General features: G+C 40.7%; 2 protein-coding genes across 2 annotated transcripts in view; both read right to left on the bottom strand.

Annotated features, from left to right (window-relative positions):
- c20h8orf34 (chromosome 20 C8orf34 homolog) overlaps window positions 1-14,184 on the bottom strand; it is a 51,868-nt gene extending 37,684 nt beyond the window's left edge. Inside the window, exons 1-4 of the mRNA XM_041066007.1 lie at window positions 14,116-14,184; window positions 2,613-2,757; window positions 2,231-2,362; window positions 54-173 (exon numbers count right to left, since the gene is read on the bottom strand). Of these exons, the coding sequence (XP_040921941.1) occupies window positions 54-173; window positions 2,231-2,362; window positions 2,613-2,757; window positions 14,116-14,184 (466 nt within the window). The remainder of the gene's footprint in view (window positions 1-53; window positions 174-2,230; window positions 2,363-2,612; window positions 2,758-14,115) is intronic.
- Window positions 14,185-14,987: 803 nt separating this feature from the next.
- The window catches only part of prex2 (phosphatidylinositol-3,4,5-trisphosphate-dependent Rac exchange factor 2), an 86,896-nt gene continuing 83,620 nt past the window's right edge, over window positions 14,988-18,263 (bottom strand). The window contains exons 40-41 of the mRNA XM_041065593.1: window positions 17,917-17,984; window positions 14,988-16,133 (exon numbers count right to left, since the gene is read on the bottom strand). Of these exons, the coding sequence (XP_040921527.1) occupies window positions 16,088-16,133; window positions 17,917-17,984 (114 nt within the window). The 3' untranslated portion in view covers window positions 14,988-16,087. The remainder of the gene's footprint in view (window positions 16,134-17,916; window positions 17,985-18,263) is intronic.

Genomic DNA, 18,263 nt, shown 5'->3' with positions numbered 1-18,263 from the left:
AGCACCGCTCAGTATGGTGTAAGCATGCACTCTGCTGAGGTGCAGCCACTCACTGCGCGACAGGCTCTCCAGGGCTTTGCCCAGCTTCTTGCTCTCCTGCAAAATGTGGTTGAGCTCGTCAAAGTCCCGACTCTCCCTCCAGTCCCAGGATGGGTACTCCACTGACCGCGGCACTGGACATCGCAAACATACAGATGCACATGGATAACAGACCAAACATTCTAAAAATAACAACTGATCAACCAACCATACTGTCATTTAATATGTAAACGCCATCGCTTGATTGCACGTTTGTCCAAACAGGACTTTGTGAATTACTGCAGCACAGAGTGGAACAGAAACACTGGCAGAAAAGTCAACGTGTCTCTTCCAGAAGCACAGGGCTCACTGGCCTGAGGCCAGGGTACAGTGTCTGTCAGTCTCTTTGATTAACGTTCAAAATAACTCAAACAGGAGCAGGAAATGACCCACATACTGTACTGACATCCTACCCATGTCCTCTGGCAGCGTCCCTTAGATTCAATATGATGGTTAATTCATAAACTGTTGGATTCAGACATTATTTATAAAGGAAAGAGCAGTATTCCTTTATAGTGAAGGGATTATGTGTAGTTCATCCATATCTAATGTTCTTATGCTCTTACACGGCTGAATTTGAATTAACATGAAAAACTAGTGGGTTATGAAGAGATACCAAACAAATGTACTGGTGGACTTCTCAACTACCAGCCACTGCTCACTGCCAGAACTGATACATTAACTAGAATATAACTCAGAGGATTTTAGAATAAATTTCATGGATGTTTGGATGAAACGTGTGTTGACAGGTGCAGAAAGTGAGCATCACCCTTCTGTTTGCATTTGCACACTCGCTCGCAGTCGAATAAATAAACTAGATGGTGAATATTTGACAGCGCTGCTGCTACAGTCTGCCATCCTCTACCCTTGTTTACCCTGACTAAGCTCCTTGGCATTGTAACAACCATAAACATAGAGCAAATGTCTCTGCCAAATACAGACTGGAGAAAAAAAAAGAAAAATCTTTCATTACTTCCGGCTAAGAATGCCTCTCTGTTCTCTCTGCTCTCTCTGCTGTGAGTGTTGTGCTGCTGCTGCTGCAGCAACGGGCTGTGCTGTATCTTAATAGCTTAGATTAAGGGTTAAGGATTCAATTCCCACAGGGGCTGCCCATTAAAGCATCAGTCAAAGAGAAGCGAGGCCAAAGCACATTAACCCTTTGACAAACTGTACACAGAAAGGTAGAGCCTTCATGTAACAGCGAGGGATTCATTTTGATCAGCATATTGGTTGAACATGTATATTTATGACAGCTGTTGTGTTGTTCTCTCTGCATTGTACAATAATCATGAGAGGCAGTTCTTTTGATTTAAATTTTTCATGAACGCTGCACAGCAAAACACCTTTGCATGTATTTTTAATATGATTTGAGTTTAAATGCAGCTTTGAAGGCTTTTTACTCTGAAAGGGCAACAGGAATTCTACTTACGCTCCTCACTTAAGTACACCTCTGAGTGCTGAGTGCCGTTCACTTTATTCTGACTTCTCCCCCTCACTTGTTTTCTTTTACTCACTTCATGTACTCGTCTCGACATCGTTTTCCTTTTGATTGTGAGCAATGCTCCGACCGCAGCCTAAAATAGACTTGGTCTGGCAGTGACAGAGCACAATGTTAAATTATTGAAGCAAGTCTATGGCTCTGCTTGCTCCCCATCTGACCTAGCCTCATTGTCTCAAGTGTGATACTTCATTCTAACATCACAGTTATTGTAATTTATTACAGAATTAAAAGTTGTCGTCAGAAAAATCTTCTCATCTGCATCCATTCTGCATTAATGCAAGAACTTTGCGAACAATTCTTCTTTAGGGTGTGCAGCAGTGCGGCAGCAAGTGTTTAAAAAGTGGCACTTCATAATGAACTCATCTGCAGGGCCCTGGGAGGCTGGAAGGAGGATGCTGGACTATACACTGTGACTAACTTTAATTAGATATAATTATATCAAATTAAAAATGGAGATTAAAGCCAATGGAGTGTGTAATTGGGATACAACTGATACAACAGGTAACAAAACTGTGCAGCGTCATATTCTAAAGTGGACTGTGTGTGTCTGTGCGTGTGTGTGTCTGTGCAATCAAAGTAATTACAAAAAAAGAAAAGAAAAAAATTCCGAAATTAGAAAACTTTGCAGATGGCACAAAAAAAGAAACTCACAAGACTTGGATTCTGGTGAAGGAGGAGAGATACTCGAAACAGCCAGGTCGCTCTTGGATTTCTTCGGTTTCTTTGGGTGAATTTGCCATGGCTTCTCATAGTTGCTGTACTCCCTTCGAGTGTTTTTGCTTTCTGTTAGGAGAGAGAGTCCCAAATACTGCTCAGAACACACCTTGCTATGCAAATTCTGGAGAGGATAAATGCAGGTCAAGTTCACTCTGCAAGCTCTGTTGTCTCTGTCGCAGATACAGACTAATGGCTGTCTTTGAACCTACTATTTAACATATCCTGGGGGTATTGTAGGGAGGAGCAGGTACAAAGACAAATGCCTTATTCTGCATGTGTGTGTACATTATGCATGCTTGCATACGTGTCTACTGACCTGGGGAGCTCTGTGCCCACAGTGCTGCAGAGCCAGAGAGGGCTCTGTGAAGCTTGCCAGGGCTGTCTTGCTTGGTCTGCAGGTGATCAATGAGAAAAGGGATTGGATGGTCTGGAGTCTCAGTTATCAATTTGGTCATCAACTCCTACAGGAGCAGAGTAAAGCAGAGAACAGTTAGACTAAAGTGGTACTACAAAAGGAGGGAGAGGGAGAGAGAGAGAATGGCCAGTGGAGTATCTGCCATGCTGAAAGTAGAGACAATCAATCCCTACAAGCTTTTTAAGTCTTGTTTTGTAGCTGACTTTCACTATCAAGGGAGAGTAAGTGAAAACAACTGGCCAAAGTGGTGGGATAATTCCCTTGTCTTCAATGTAGTTGCAGGAATTTGCTACACTTATGTGTGTTTGTTTTGTCAAAATCCCCCCCAAAAAAGAAAAAGTCCAGGCAAACAAGACAACAGTGTGTCCCCAAAGATGGGAGCACTTCCCTTCTGTATCAATTAGTAACAAACATGACAGCCAGCTCCATCAAAATCAGATCAGTCTGTCAAGACTCAGCGACAAACAAGTAAACAAACACTGTAGAGTTTGGTCGGTCACTGCATTATCCGTTCCCTGATGTTTCAAGATATGAGCATTATTTGATACAGTGGGTCTGATGGAAGAATGGACAAAGGTAGAGATGGACAGATCAGGACTCAGTGATGAGTTCTGAATTCTGATTTCAGTATTGGGAATAATTAGTGAGGAAAAACACACCATTATTTCATTTTCACTAGGACATAGCTTCCCTCATAAAAATAGATTGGTAAATAGAAAGGTAAAGTAGTGAGAAAGTTTCATAATTGTATTATGAGGAGATGAAACACTGAAGAGAGTAAAAAGAGAAGTTGTTCATCGGACAGACTTGCAAATTGAACTGACAAAGGAAAGCAAGTAAAAAAAAAAAGAAGAAGAAAAAGAACTGCAGAAGGTGGAAAAGAAGGAAAGCACCCAGGGAGTCACAGTAACAGGTGCTGAGGGTAGAGGCCACATCGTACGCTGCATGCTAATTTAAAATCCGTCAAATGCATGATGGGAATTCAGTATCAAATGCGCCAATCGTGTCATAACTTATCATGTCCAAGCTCCGAGCCTTGCCAGCTCATAAGCACACACTTGGTAAAAACAAATTCAGCTATACACAAGGTAAAACTACAAAATGCAACATTCCACACAAAACTAAAATCTACTTTTGGCTCTAAGGCAAAACTGTTCTTTTATTACAGCTGGAGGGAAATAACTGTCCCCTCAGAAGCCATGAATGTGTGAAGTGAAATGAGCGTATGTGTGGGTTTGTGTATGTGTTGGCAATATATGGTATGAGAATGAACTCTGTTTGACCAGTTTAAGCCAGCCACAGCAGCTGTGGCTGGCTTCAGGATGACTACTGCAGAGAAGCAAAGAAAGTCATTAATGGACTGCAGTGAATTGGCAGTAATGTATGGAGAAAATGTGTGTGTGAGTGTGTGTGCGTGTGTGTGTGTGTGACTGTACATATTATTGGTCTCTGTCTAAGTAGCACATTTACATGTTTAATTGCAGCAAAACAAAGTCGTGTAGTCCTATGCTTTGGTGGCTGGTGTGTGTTTGCCCTTGTGGACATGCTCATGTATCTGCGTATGTGTGTGTTTTTCAAAGGGGTGGGGAGGGCTACAGGGAGACAGCTTGAGTGTGTATTATAGCTGGCTAGCCTTGGCTGCGCTGTGTGTGTGCTCAGAAAGCTAATCAGAGTAATTGGTCAGGGGACATTCCTGCCCGGCCCCAGTGTCTATAGCAGCTCTGAAAGCAAACAGCATATGCAGGAACAAGCAGGGATCGTGCTGAAACATTTCACTGCAGACTACAGGCCTAAGAAGGGAGGAACCACTCTCCTCTGCCTGTGCGAGATAAGGCTGAAGTGATCTAAAAGAGAAATAGCCATATGAAAGAATCTTGCAAGAGAATATATATATATACAGCACGCTAAGAGTTTAGTAAAGGATCTCTCTTCAGAACTGCAATGGATTTCTGTGGCCTGTGTGTAGCAATTATAAACCACTAATGATGCAAAGATGTAAAAGTTGTAATTACTGCTCAGTAGCTCCTGTGGGTAATTTAACTAACCTACAAACAGGAGGTCTATAAATGAAGGTTGTAATTTGGTAGATTACACAGGAAGTCAAACTAGCAGAACTCTGTTAACTACTCCAGGGTTTCCAAGTCTTAACAGTTTTTTTGCCGGGGAAGGGGTAATGGGAAGGATGTGCAGTTCTGTTTATGGATGGCTGCTGAGCGGTGATTTTTCAGGATTGTGCTTCCCACTGGAAACCGCGCACACAGATGTGTAGGGAGCGCAACACGGGCATGAGTTGGATGCGTGAAGTGAACAGCAGCGATCTGCAAAAACAGATGGACAAAACAGGGCAGATCCTGGGGACTGTTAGAGAATGGCAGCACATGTGGGTGCATCTGCTATTCTGTCCACGTCTGTATTGTAAAACCCTATTGCACCAACATATATTGATTGCATATCCATGACACAAGCTGCTGAATGAGCTAATGCACCTTTGTACCTTTGTGTCCTTCACCATCTCCAATAACATCATAAAAAGGCAAAGAGACATATTAGAAGTAACAGATCTGCATGGTGGATATGCATACATTACATAACTCACATATAGAGCAGAGCAAGGTAACCGTATCCGACACTTTCACTTTCTATGGTAATAAGGTGTTTTAAATAACATGAGTCCTGTTTGATAAGCCCGTGCAGTTTGACTGGTAATCACATTTCTTTTGACAGGAACCACAGTAAGATGTAGACTAAACCTTGGGTAAACATATCTATATACAACAAGACATTAATGCTATTTGGCTTGGAGTAGCAGCACAACAGCATCCCTCGCATATGTTATATGTGTGTGTGAGACAGATAAAGAGAGGCAGAGAGTTTCAGCCTCTGTATTTGGTGTTCTATAAACAGGCCAACAGGTGGCATGAGTAACTGAGCCATGCAGTCCATATCTGTGCAGATCTGTTGTCAGAGCGAGATATCTGTGCGCCCTGGGCAGTTTGGTTTGGCGGTGGTAATTGACAAACTGTCAGCCAGCCAAGAGATACCCATGCCCTTGGAAGCTCTCAAGGACTCCCTCCGGGTACAATGACAGTCATGATACTCCCGCTGATGCTCCCTGCTCCCTCTACAACTTAAACAAACTCCCCAAAGTGACAGTGGAAAGAGTCTGGAAAAAGGAGAGGTCGGTAAACAGGGAAAGTTCTGAAGGTCATTCATGGGTGGTAGAGGGAGACATTCACAGAGAGAGTTTTACGGTAGAATAAAAAAAGGGAGGGCGGAAAAAAGATGTGAAAAGGAAGAGAGAACACTGACAGGGTGGTGGTGAGTGACAACAAATCCTGAGTTTAGTCTCTGGTGACAGAGACCATCCACCCTGCTCAAGTGTCCTTATGAGTATGACATCTTCCCAGCCTCAAAAGGATTTGATGCAGCGACAGAGAGTTGATGCAGCGACATAAACTCTGCGATTTAAGCAATTTCGCCTAAGCTATACTCTTTCTTTCTTGTCAAACTGCGAGATGATGAATTTCCACCTCAGCTGCTGGAGGACTGGGAGGAGGCACTGATCCACTGGCACACAACACTTAACACTGCTCGGGCTGTGTTCCTAAAACCAATCAGCACACAAACTCTGAAGCTGTGGCTCTGATCACGTATAAAACTTTTCTTCATGACTAGCCTCTGTGTAAAAAAAAAAAAAAAAAAAAAAATTAATGCAACAACAGCTCTTCCAAAAATCCCAGGACGCTCCCTGTCCCTGTTGCCTGCACTAAAGGCCACTGCCTGCCATTGATTTACTGCCATTTGTCAATGAAATATAGGAATGCAAAGTCATATCACAGGGTGTTTAAGGTGTCATATACAGAATAAGGTCATTACTAGGAAAAAAAAAATAAGAAAACAATGTAACAAGCCAGTTTAGGTGAAAATGAGAAGAGAACGAGAGAAAGATGCCACTGGAAGAGATCCAGACCTTGAATAAGCGGCAGACAAGAGAAGAAGAGATCATGCGGAAGAGGAGACCATGGGAGAGAGAGGCAATGTCACCTGACCAGCCTGGCACTACCAGATAATACTCATCAGCAGAGATGCTTTTATCTTCCTCACTCACTCCATCGTGCAGCACTGCCCCAAGTCCATTTTCATCACTACATGTTTTGAGGCCGCACAGATGTACTCATCTCTTTGGTGGCATTTTTTTAGCATGAGGAATGGGGGGGGGGCTGGCTTCCTGTTGAATGAATGAATGAATGAGTTGGTCATTTATCGAGCAAAAGTACCTAATATTCTCTAGTTCCAGTCTTAAATGTGTGTATTTTCTTTTCATTTTTCATTTTTATATAAATGTAAACAAAACATCTGGGGTCTTGGATTGTTTACCACAGTAAATATTTTATGCTCTATTAATTGAATTTCTGATATTTCTTCTCATTCTTAACTTTCTGTCACTTCTGCTTCACTGCATTCAAATATCTGACATCACTGCATCTGACCAATATCAGTGCAATCCAGCCACTTCCCTATCATCACCATGATCTCCAGAGATACCATCATTCGCCTGCAGGCTGAGCTCCACCACCAACCACACAGGCCTCTTTAGCTATATCTCTTATCTTCATATGCACTGAGACTTGATGAAGATACGTCACATAGATAGGGCCTAATCATCCATCTTTCTCTGTTCCTAACCTCAATAAATACTGCGTACACTTCCATCTGAAGTTTTCTTGTTGAACTATTTTCTCACATTCCCTAGACCAAAGGATTATCCAAATGATTGAAAACAAAAACAATCAAACCAACCATTAGTTGCAGCCATATAAACATTGTGAAGTACTGCATATTTAAATAATTTTTCAGGCGCAGGTAAGCTTGACTATTGTTTTAAGACTCCAAAAAAATGTGAACCCATTATTTAATATAAGTTACAGCTGTTTTGATCCTGATAGCAGTGAGTTATGTAGCGCTGTGCATCTTCCATATTTTCTATTTATGGCCCTGAAAAAAAAAAACATCCAACAACGGGAATAAATAGACTATTTTAGAATATACAGTATATAAAGAATTGCAGATGAAGCAGTTGCTTTGCCCAACACTGCAACATTTAAAGCCCCTGAAAACTTTTTACTCAAGGTTTTAAACCTTGAGTAAATACTAGGGAATAAACAAACAATTAAAGTTGAAGTTGAGGAAAAAAAAAATCAATAGATATGAGGAGTTTAACACTCAATCTGCGTCTTCAGGACTGTGGAGGTGTTGCTTGAACCTATTTGATTAACTGCATGGAGTAACAACCCCACAGCTGACATTGAATTTTGATTTAAAGATTAAATAAATCCTGATTGATGCACAGAAATACATAACACTGCATTTTTTCCCCCCAAACACGGCCCCATCCATTTCACTTTATTTATTTATATAAATAAAAAGAAATAACTTTTTTTTTTTATGTGAAATAACCAAAACTGCTCTAACTTCTAACTTTGGAAGGAAATATTCTTGTAGGACCCTGTCACTCATAGTAAGAAGCTGACTGAGTCAGCACAAAGCACACCCTCTTCCTAAACCCCAAAATAGTGTATACACATGTGCAATGACACATACTGTTTTAATCCCTCTTTGGACAAACATACACACATATACAGGCATTAGTCACCAGCTGAGCAAATATAGGCTGCCTGTCAAGGTTCTGTGTATCTGATGATCAGCTCTCCTGTACCTCCAGCATGACCATCAGTTAGTTAAACACAGCGGTGAGGCATCAGCATCCTCAGGCTGTAAGTGGACATGATAACTTTATTAGCATGCACCACAGACACTGTACTCTGTGTCTTTCTCGTACTCTCACAAATCGCAGACACTCCCTGCCGACACCTTACGCTGCACGCTCTAAATCATCCTTTTATTGGCATTGTCTCACTGCCTGATCTCCCAGATATCCTTTACCTTCCTTCTTCGCCCCTTCCTGTACTCCCCCAGGACCAACTTGGCCTTAGGCTGCCTGTTCATCTGCCCGTCTTGTAGTAATTACTCTGAGTGTGCCTGAAGGTGGAGCCGAATTAACCCCCGCATGACTGCATGTCTGTCATTTCAAGTCATCAAATCTAAGACCATCACTGAATTTGAATGAAAAATGCTAGCTAGAAAATAACAACAACAACTGGTCACGTTGGAGTTTAACCAATCACAAACAGTTTTTCTCTTTTGAATTTTGGCGGTGTTTATTTCTCGGCGTGATTTCTAGTGTCGTCTTCTGGCCCTCCGGGAGAAGTGAAAGGCCTCGTTTCAGTCTTCACACTGTGTCATAACAAATTGCCACAGGAATTTCCAAATTACATATTACTCTAAATTGATTATATTGACTTGCAGCATGCCTTCACAGTTTGCTAATAGGATTTTGAAAATTAAAATTACAGTGTTCGGATGTAAATATACGCTATAATAATCCACTAGCATACAAATGGCTGAAACTAGGGCAAGAAAGAGTACAAATCATACTTCTGCTCATTAGACACACTATACTCAGTCATGACAGTGTACAGTGGTGATCCTGCTCTGAAATAGGGTAAAACCACCTCAGTTCTCATATTGAACTGCATATCAATATTAAATGGTCAGTGTTTCTGCTGCAACAACCATCCTCATTTTGCAGACATTTCTTCTTTGAATTGCAGGGTGAGATAAAAATAATAAACATAAAAGAAATACCAAAGCAACCAACCGTTGAGATAGAATTACAGGGTTTTTCTTACTCGACACGTGGGAGGTATGCAAATGACGGAGTAACCCTGTCAGAGAGAAATGTTTCCAGGTGTGTTTGTACAGGAGATCTAATAAGACCTCTGATGGATTCTTCTGGATGTATAACTGAACCTCTCTCCTTGTGTGCTTCTAAGGTCAAGAAAAACCAAGGTTTCAAAATCCTAACTTTGATTATCTGTGGTGCATCCCATAGATTTTCTTCCATTTCCCTAGAACTGCACAGGAATTATGGGAACATGCATGCAGAAATAACATCATTTCCTAGGACAGAAAGATAGCGCATACTGCCAACACAGTATAGGCGGAAAAAGCCTAAGCCCAATCACACCAAGTCCAATAAATTACCTCTTTAAGGGAGTGGATCAATAGGTCAGGCAGTGTGTCTCTCCAAGCCTTGCCTGGCTGACTGACCTCTTTCCAGTAGTGCAGGGCAGCACTACTGAGACCCCAAGCACAACAGATTAGAAGAACTACACAACTGAGCAGGTTGGAATGAACCTTTTTTCACGTGGATGAATATACTGTATAATTCCCTCAGTACGCTATAAGCAGAAACACCAATAGTAGATACTGATTTGAATTCCTACACCTTTACTCAAGGCATTGGCTGAAACCGAGTGCAAATTCAACACTAATGCTCTTTCCTTTTTATTTATCTATTTCAAAGCTGTAATTTGTAATGTGCAGAACTAACTGGGATCATTCGACTATGTGAAAGCAAATCTGAGGCTGTAACTACTCCTCACCTCTGTAACAGAGAGAAAAATATACTGTATAACAATGAGATAGGAAAAGCACAAAGTGATTAATTGGATTATTGCTGCATTAACGTTTTATGAGCATCAATGCTTTTCATTCTCATTGTGTTTGTAAGGTGGTGCACCAATAAAACCTCTAAAAAGAAAAGAAACAGTAAGGTGGACCTGATCCGTTTAATCAAATTTGTATCGGAGCCAATACCAATCCAGTTTATAATTCATCAGTACTTCATTAATAACAGCAAGTGATCATAAAAAGCCCTGAGCTGAGACCAGTACTCAGTAAATATGTTATATTAGCAGACCTATATTCAAGCTATTAATGTCAATAAAGGAAAAGTCAGACTTTATTATGAACAATGACACCAATGCTTCCACAGAAACACTATTATAAATCAACATATGACTGTTAGACCAATTCCAGATCAATCTAGTGCCACGTTTTGGTCTAAGGTACACTTCCATGATCCATCAGCTCATTGTTCCAATAGCGCAGTTACATTCCTTAGATATGATTGACAGATCACAGCAGGGGGGAACATGAGAGCAGGTTTTATACTGTCTGCTGATAAAGCCAAAGCCTGCTCCTTTTTGTTTTTACCTATTGCTCCTGTTACATGAGTTTAAATGTCAGACGTTTACAGATAGATCCCGCAGATCCTCTTTGATAATACAAAGATTAAAGAATTCCTTCATATAGCTGAGGTGATTCTGTTACATTGACAGATGCCAGGTAAGGGAGGCTTTTTATCCTTTGTACGAAGCACTAACGCAGTAGGTAACACATATACTTGCTGTATCTTTTTACCATTAGTATCATATAGAGTATAGCAAAGGATCCTGAACATGTGGCCTTCAACTTGCTTTAATGCTTATACCGGCTAAAATTCTTTATGCAGCACAGTATGAAAGGTCATGCTGCACTTAAACTATTAAGTGATTGGAAAAGAGTAGGTGTTTGAAAGGAATATCAATATCAAGTGGCTGACAATAATCTGGGGTGCAATCACTTCAATTATTATGAAAGGCAGCTTCACTTTTTAGAGAATATTCGGCTGGTGTTGACTCAGCTAGCTATCTCTGCAAGGCAACCATTTCATTAGCAAGAGGGGAAAAAAAAAAATCAATTCTCTGGCAAATCATAAGCTGTGTCTCATCAGAGAGAGTAAATGAACCCCCGCTCGCTGTTAACACAGACGTTTTAATACTGCAGTTGTGTGTTGGCTATGAGGAAGAAGTGATGGGGCTTTGCAGATGAGTGTAAGAGAGAAATAAAAAGAAAGAGCAATTCATGGTAAACAAAAATTGATTATGCCGGGGTGGTGTTTACGCAACATGAAGTAAAAAACCCAGGGTGTTAATTTGATATAGATTAGAGAAAGAACTCTTTAACATTCATACATAATGTAGGAGGAACCATATCGTTGATGCATGTGATGGTACATTGCCCTCTTGTTAAGGCTCCTCAATAAATATGTTTAGGCACTTATTGCACTGCAAAAGTAAAGTGTCTTTCTGCTCACATGGAAACCAACCAGATCAGTAGGAGACAATCCATTTATTCCTTCAGTGGAAATTATGTCATTTGCTGCAGACACTCAGTGTGGTGTCACTGTAATGCATGCGGTGCATTGCCTCAGTCCTTCACATTACTGGTTTTGGTTCATGTTACAAGCAATTTATTAGTTTATTAGTCATTATGTTGGTTTCCCTTTTGCTACAAGCCTATTCAAGTCAAATCCACAAATTTGCCTCCAAAGGATTTACAATGTATACATCACATAACACCTTGTGCATCATATTGTTGATTTTAATATGTCTGCATTGTCCTCTTGTAACTGGAAGTTATTTTGTGTCATTCTAACATTTTACCAGCGAGTGTTGTACTCACGTTTGAACGGCAATCAAAGTTTCAGCGAGCTCTTTTTGGTTTAAGCAGCGCAGCAGAACAGTTGTATGATTACATCTGCAGCATCAATTCTCTTCATCGCATCAAAAAAAAAAAAAAAGAAAATTACAAGAAGAATCCCAGCCTCTCTCCTGGATTCTCCCAATGGCAAAAGAAAAAAAAAACATGTTTCTTCACAACTGAATGCACATGGATGGATTTCCTTTGAGACAACAATGAAATGGCCACAGATTTTCAAGCGCAACACCGGAGTAGCAGCTAGATCATTTTCTCATGAGGAGAGTGGCATACCCAGGAGAGTTTTCATGTATTCTCCACTTACTACACCTCCTTCTCACTACCTTTAAAAACCTGTCAGTGTCCCCTAAAAATCCACACGGCACAATTCAGGCTTACAATACACTACACAAGCAAATACTGTGAACAACTCTGCAGTGATCCATGTCGTTGTTGGTAAGAATAAAAAGTCTACACTGTGTCTTAAGGACACCCTTCAGGATGCAATACAAAGCATGTAAAAGCTTTACCATATAAGCTCATTGATCTTTAGAACAAAAGGTGCTTTTGATCAGCACCACAAGCAGCACCTTAAAGTCACACAATGCACTTTGCTTTAATCATCTTCAACTGTCACATGAAGGAGACACAATTTAATTGTGCACAGAGGCAAAAAAAAAATAAAGAGAAAACATAGACAGGAGAGCTGAGGCCCAGAGCGGGGGGGGGGGGGGGGGGGGGGGGGGGGGGGGAGACAGGTGGAAGAGGAAGATGGAGGGAGGAAAAACAAACAGAGAGAGCACACAGAGGACCATCATTGTGCAGTGACTGCTGTGGCCTTACAATAAGATTTCCTGTCTTCTTCACTGGTTAACTGCATGTTAGGAAGGAGTCTCTGTCCACGGTGCTGAAACACAAGCCCCGCTGCTGCTCTTAAATCCGTTTAACATGCAGTTCATGTTTGCGTGTCTGTGCTGCTACTACACATCCAGCTGAAGCGCAGAACTGAAACGTCAGCACTTTGCGAAACGCATCATGTGCATGTGGCTGTTGTTTGCCATGAACACGGTGCATGTTAACCTGCTGTATCCCCACTGGTTTCTCACGGTGGTATAACAGTTGCCTTGCCAGTTGTTTAACTGAGAATGACGGACTCACAGATCTGCTGCATCTAAAGCAAATAGCCAGTTGGATTTTTTTTTTTTTGTCTGTCTGTCTGTCTGTCTTTCTATCTTTGCTCTGATTATGCCTCACACCTGTGCGGCTCTGTTTTCAGCAATAAATCCAATAGCAAACAAAGGATGAAGTCACGCTCTCCCCTGGGTTGCTTAGGTGCCACACTGAGAATACCCCAGGGTGAACACATAGATCTCTTGACTGACAAACAGAAAGAGAGGCAGGTAGTTAGTTAGGCTGTGTCCTCTGTAGCAGAACGCACAGTTAACGCCAACCCTGCTGTGCAATATGAATAGCAACTGGCTTCCCCGAGTGGCCCTAACTTCAGCAAACTGTAACAGTGTTGAGTCAGGCACTGGCAGGGTACATCATCATCTTTTGAAATGCAAATCACTGATGGAAATGTGAGGGTAAACACAGCAGCCAATTTTCCTATTTTCCTTTATGTGTTTGTGTACTAGCCTACAGCATCTCATTTCAAACGGAGCGCAGTGGGACGTTTAAGGAAGGTGTCCGCTCTGTAGACAATCAGACACCAAAGTACATGAAAATAAACGGTTTTACATTTTATCAGCCGGTTGCTTTAACATACATATGGTACATGTGTATATATCGAGGATTAATACAGTTCAGTATTTCCTCCAGTTCGGCTACTCCAGTGTGACAGCTCACATTGCAGATGTGCGCTCATCATTTAGCACAAACTATAAATAAAAGCGGATTAATGCTGTCTAATGCAAAGCAATGATCCTTTAAATTGGCAGCCGACAACTTCGGAGTTCTTGGCTGAATTTGGGCCACTCACCTCAAACAAGGGTCCGATTTTATTCTTCTCCAGATACGACTGAATTCTTGACTGTTGTGGAGACGCCATGAAGAAACTGTTGTGCCTCGCAAGAGCTTTTAACGGGATGAAATCACGGGGTGAGCCGGTGTCATTCGTCCTTCAACGGGCGTCTCGGCGACTAAAAATGTGCCAAAAAAAAAAAAAAAAAACCCGAAGTCACCAAGTGGTCTGCAGCGGAGCCACGTTAAGTTCAGACGGCTTGCGTCAAGTGCGGAGCAGGCGGCTCTGAACCCGGGTTCATCGTGGAGACTTCAGCCCGGGACCATCCCCAGCTCGTCGCCTCACTGACTCTCTGGCGGCTGCTTCCCCGTGGAAGCCAATGGCACAGCAGCTCTGTGACAGCGATTACAAATCTTCCGCTCACTGGCTGCCAGTGTTAACTATGCCACCGCCACTCCCCATTTTTATCCAGCGAGCTCTGCCTAGCCCGCTCTGTTCCCTCTGTGCTCAGCGCAATTATGTGCCTTGTAATGCATCCACCTGGACGGGGAGCAAAACTTCCACGCTGATAAAATTGCGCAGAAACACGTGCGCTGACAGTCATTAACGCAGGTGCTGTGCATTCACCTAATTAGCACGAGAAAATATGAAAGTTCAACAAGTCTTTATATATTTATTCATTTTAATCTATAATTATTTTTTCTTCTAATTATGCTAAAACTGTTTCTACACAACAGCAGTATGAGTACACCAAAGCATGAAGCATGTCTGTTTACTACACTAAGACTGATATTATTCAAGTGTTGATGTTTACTATAGAATAAATAAAACCAATGGTGAATTGGTGGTGTGGGTCATTTTCATGTGCAAGAACTACAGAAACGTCTGACCACTGTTACCAGCTTTAATATATATATATATATTTTTACATACTGTTTACATGAGAACATTTTAGTGTTTTGAGAGGGGGGAAAAATAATGCAGCAAAAGTCGACCTTCATTTTTACATTGATGAGACAGAGACATACAGTATATGTGTAGGAACACTACTGGAGCTTATTGATGCAGTTTATTATCACTTGGTTGTTTGCATAGTATTGAGCTAGTCATCCATTCTACAATGATAACATCCAATAATAAGTAACACAGAGAGACACTTTAATCCTGAGTACTGTCAATATAAAATAACAGAATATATCTTCATAGCTCTACTTCCCAAAAAAAAAAAAAAAACTATTATAGGTTAATACTGATAAACCATTGAAAATCTTTATATGCATGCATATAACAGTCATAGAAATTCAAAATCAGTGGGAAACAAGAGTATAACTCTTTCAGCGTAGTTTTGCTAAATTTGTATATTTACAAGCGAATGAAAATGATGTGGAGGAATGTTACAAAACACACATTCATATGGTTATCAAATACAGACAGAGTGGATAAAGCGTAGAAGTCAGAGAACAGAGGCAGTCAAATTATTGGCTAATTTGAACAAATACAATGCCAAATGACATCCAGTATCCTTTTAATCAACGTTATCTTGCTTATTTCATATGCAAATTAAACTAATAACATGAAATGCAAATGTCCCTCATGAAAACAATCATCATTTTCAGCCCATAATATGCCGACAGAGAACTGATGGGGTTCATTCCATTTCACTAAGCTAATTTAACTCCATTCTCTCGATCTCAATCTTTTGTTTTCTCAGTCTGAAATATCCTCTTGTCGGATGCATTATATGAAAAAAAAAACAACCTCAAAATATGTATAAAGTACAACAGTGAAAAATATAAAGTATTAAAAATACTATTTACGGTTTTTAGATTTCTATTTACACTTCAGGCAGATATTCTGAACATGTAAACATGCTCAATAACTGTTTTTAATTACTTTGATCCTTCATGGGTGGAGGAAAGATTTTAAGAGCAGAATGCTTGGGACTCAAAGCTCCCCAGGACTTCTACAGCATCTTCCTGGATGCAATGCATTATGGGTCACCATCTGGGGGTGGAGGCTGGCACAGCTTGTACAACCTGATCAGAGAAACACACATGCAAAATGGCGCTTAATTGAATTTTAATGTATAGTATCGTAAACACTGAACTACATGCAGGAACACAAGGCAATGATCAGTCAGTGAGACATTTTTCTTCCCCTAAAAATGTTTCTGTTAACTGCAAACGAAATGTCACCAGAAATGTATCTGCAGTTTCAAGAAGAAGCTGTCGACACTGGAAAAATAATTACCCTCAGTAGCACACATCCAGCTTTGCACTACAAAGTCAAAATAAGCCATAAACCATGTTCAAACAGAAAAAAAGACTTTTTTACTTTTGCAACTGTTGTGTAAACGTACAAAGTAAACTAGCTTGGTTACATTCCTGAGGACAGTTTTTATAGATATAAAATCTAAAATGTACAGTGGTCATACAGTTTGTGTTGCCACATGAATTATGCAGCAGTTACAGCTGTTTGCATTTGGAAGAGCATAAGAAAGTCTGTATACTGGCCTAATAGTTTTCTTACAGTTGCCTTTATAAAGTCCATGAAAGCTCTGATCTTAACCAATGCACCTCTCACAGTCAAGGATTTCATGCACTGTTCTGCTGCTTTAATGAACAGAAAATATTACTTCAGCTACAAATTTATTTTCTGTTATTCACAATTGATTAGTGTTTCTTTAATCTCAGCACAAATGTCTCCAGCATCAGCTGTACGTCTTCTGTAGTTTAAATAATCAGCTGCACCACTCAAATCGTTTTGGTTTTGAAGAGACTCACTTGACACGACTTGGCTGCGGGCGTAAAACCTACACTAAAATATAACTGTCCCTTTCATGTGCAGATCAGTGAGAGTGGGAATCTCTGTTTTGTGAACAAACAGAATATCTCATGATCCACAAAGCAAGCTCACATATTCCATAGCATCCATAGCACAGGCTGTGACAATTATGACATAAACCTACTGAATGTGCAGCGATTTTGCTCTGCGACCACAATGTCTCAACACTAATCATCCCGCTACTTAATTGTATTTGTCAATTTCACTAAAAGGTTCAAAAGGGCTGCCTGTCACACAAAAGCCTATATGTCACAGCCAAATGGCTGAGGCAGTCCTTGTCCTCGTCTTGGAGTTACTGAGAAGAGGGAGCTCCCTTCTAATGGAACCATTTGGCCCCAGTCCTGCACAGAAAGCACATACACAGAGCTACTGTACAGCTGACTGACTACACAGTTACTACATATCTTTTACAAATGGTCAGCTTTTGAAAATTATTTTCATATTCATTTATTAATTTTTGGGTCAAATTTTGAGTCGTTGAGAACAGGAGCTGTTTTTTGTTGTTTTTTTTTAAACTTGGCATGTTCAGGTAAGGTCCAATATCTTCAAGAGATTCAAGAGTCAGCTAAAGCTAGTGTATGCTTTTGGAGTTCTCAAATCCTGAAATATACAGAACAAGCAAAAAAAGGTTGTGTTTCTTACTGCTTGTTTCCTCTCCATTCAAATTACCACTTGTCTTCTACCAAAAGAAGAAGCCAGAAAATAAGATGACAAAAGAACGCGTGAGTGAAAAGAATTTTAGACAGCAATTTTCTTGAGTCCATTATAGAGGCAGCATCGCAAACTAACAATGTCCTGTCCATCTTCAGTCACTTGGTAGTTTTGTGCTTTAAAAATAGTGATTTGAATACAGACTAGCGAATTTTCAAATCAGAGAGTCCCCGAAAACACCAAGATGGACCACCACCACCTGAAAGTGGAAATCCGTGCCTTATTGAAAATGGTCTCATAGACAGGATGTGACTGCAGTTTTACCTTGGGACTGATGATGGCGTGCGATCCCTCACTCCCAGATTCTTGGCAGAATTCTGAACTCTTGCCCCCTAAAAGACAAACAGACATCAACAATTCATGACATTGTGGATCAGGGCTGAAATGCAACGACCATAAATAGGAGCTAGGAATAAAACCATAGAGAGAAGAGCTTAAACGAAGCTCAGACAGTGAGCAAAAGAACACTGGGGCCCTCTGAGTATAGAAAAAGCTTTCCCCACCAAAAAAAAATTACAATGAGGAGTCTGGTGATTCAGCTTTTGTTAGGAAATAATGCATTGCTGAATAATATTATTCAAACTCCCCACTCTATCTAGAATTATATGTGC

Source organism: Toxotes jaculatrix, chromosome 20, assembly GCF_017976425.1.
Source record: "Toxotes jaculatrix isolate fToxJac2 chromosome 20, fToxJac2.pri, whole genome shotgun sequence".
In the NCBI taxonomy this organism is placed as follows: domain Eukaryota; kingdom Metazoa; phylum Chordata; class Actinopteri; family Toxotidae; genus Toxotes; species Toxotes jaculatrix.
Note: the sequence above shows the minus strand (reverse complement) of the source record. Positions and strands in the feature narration are given on the sequence as shown.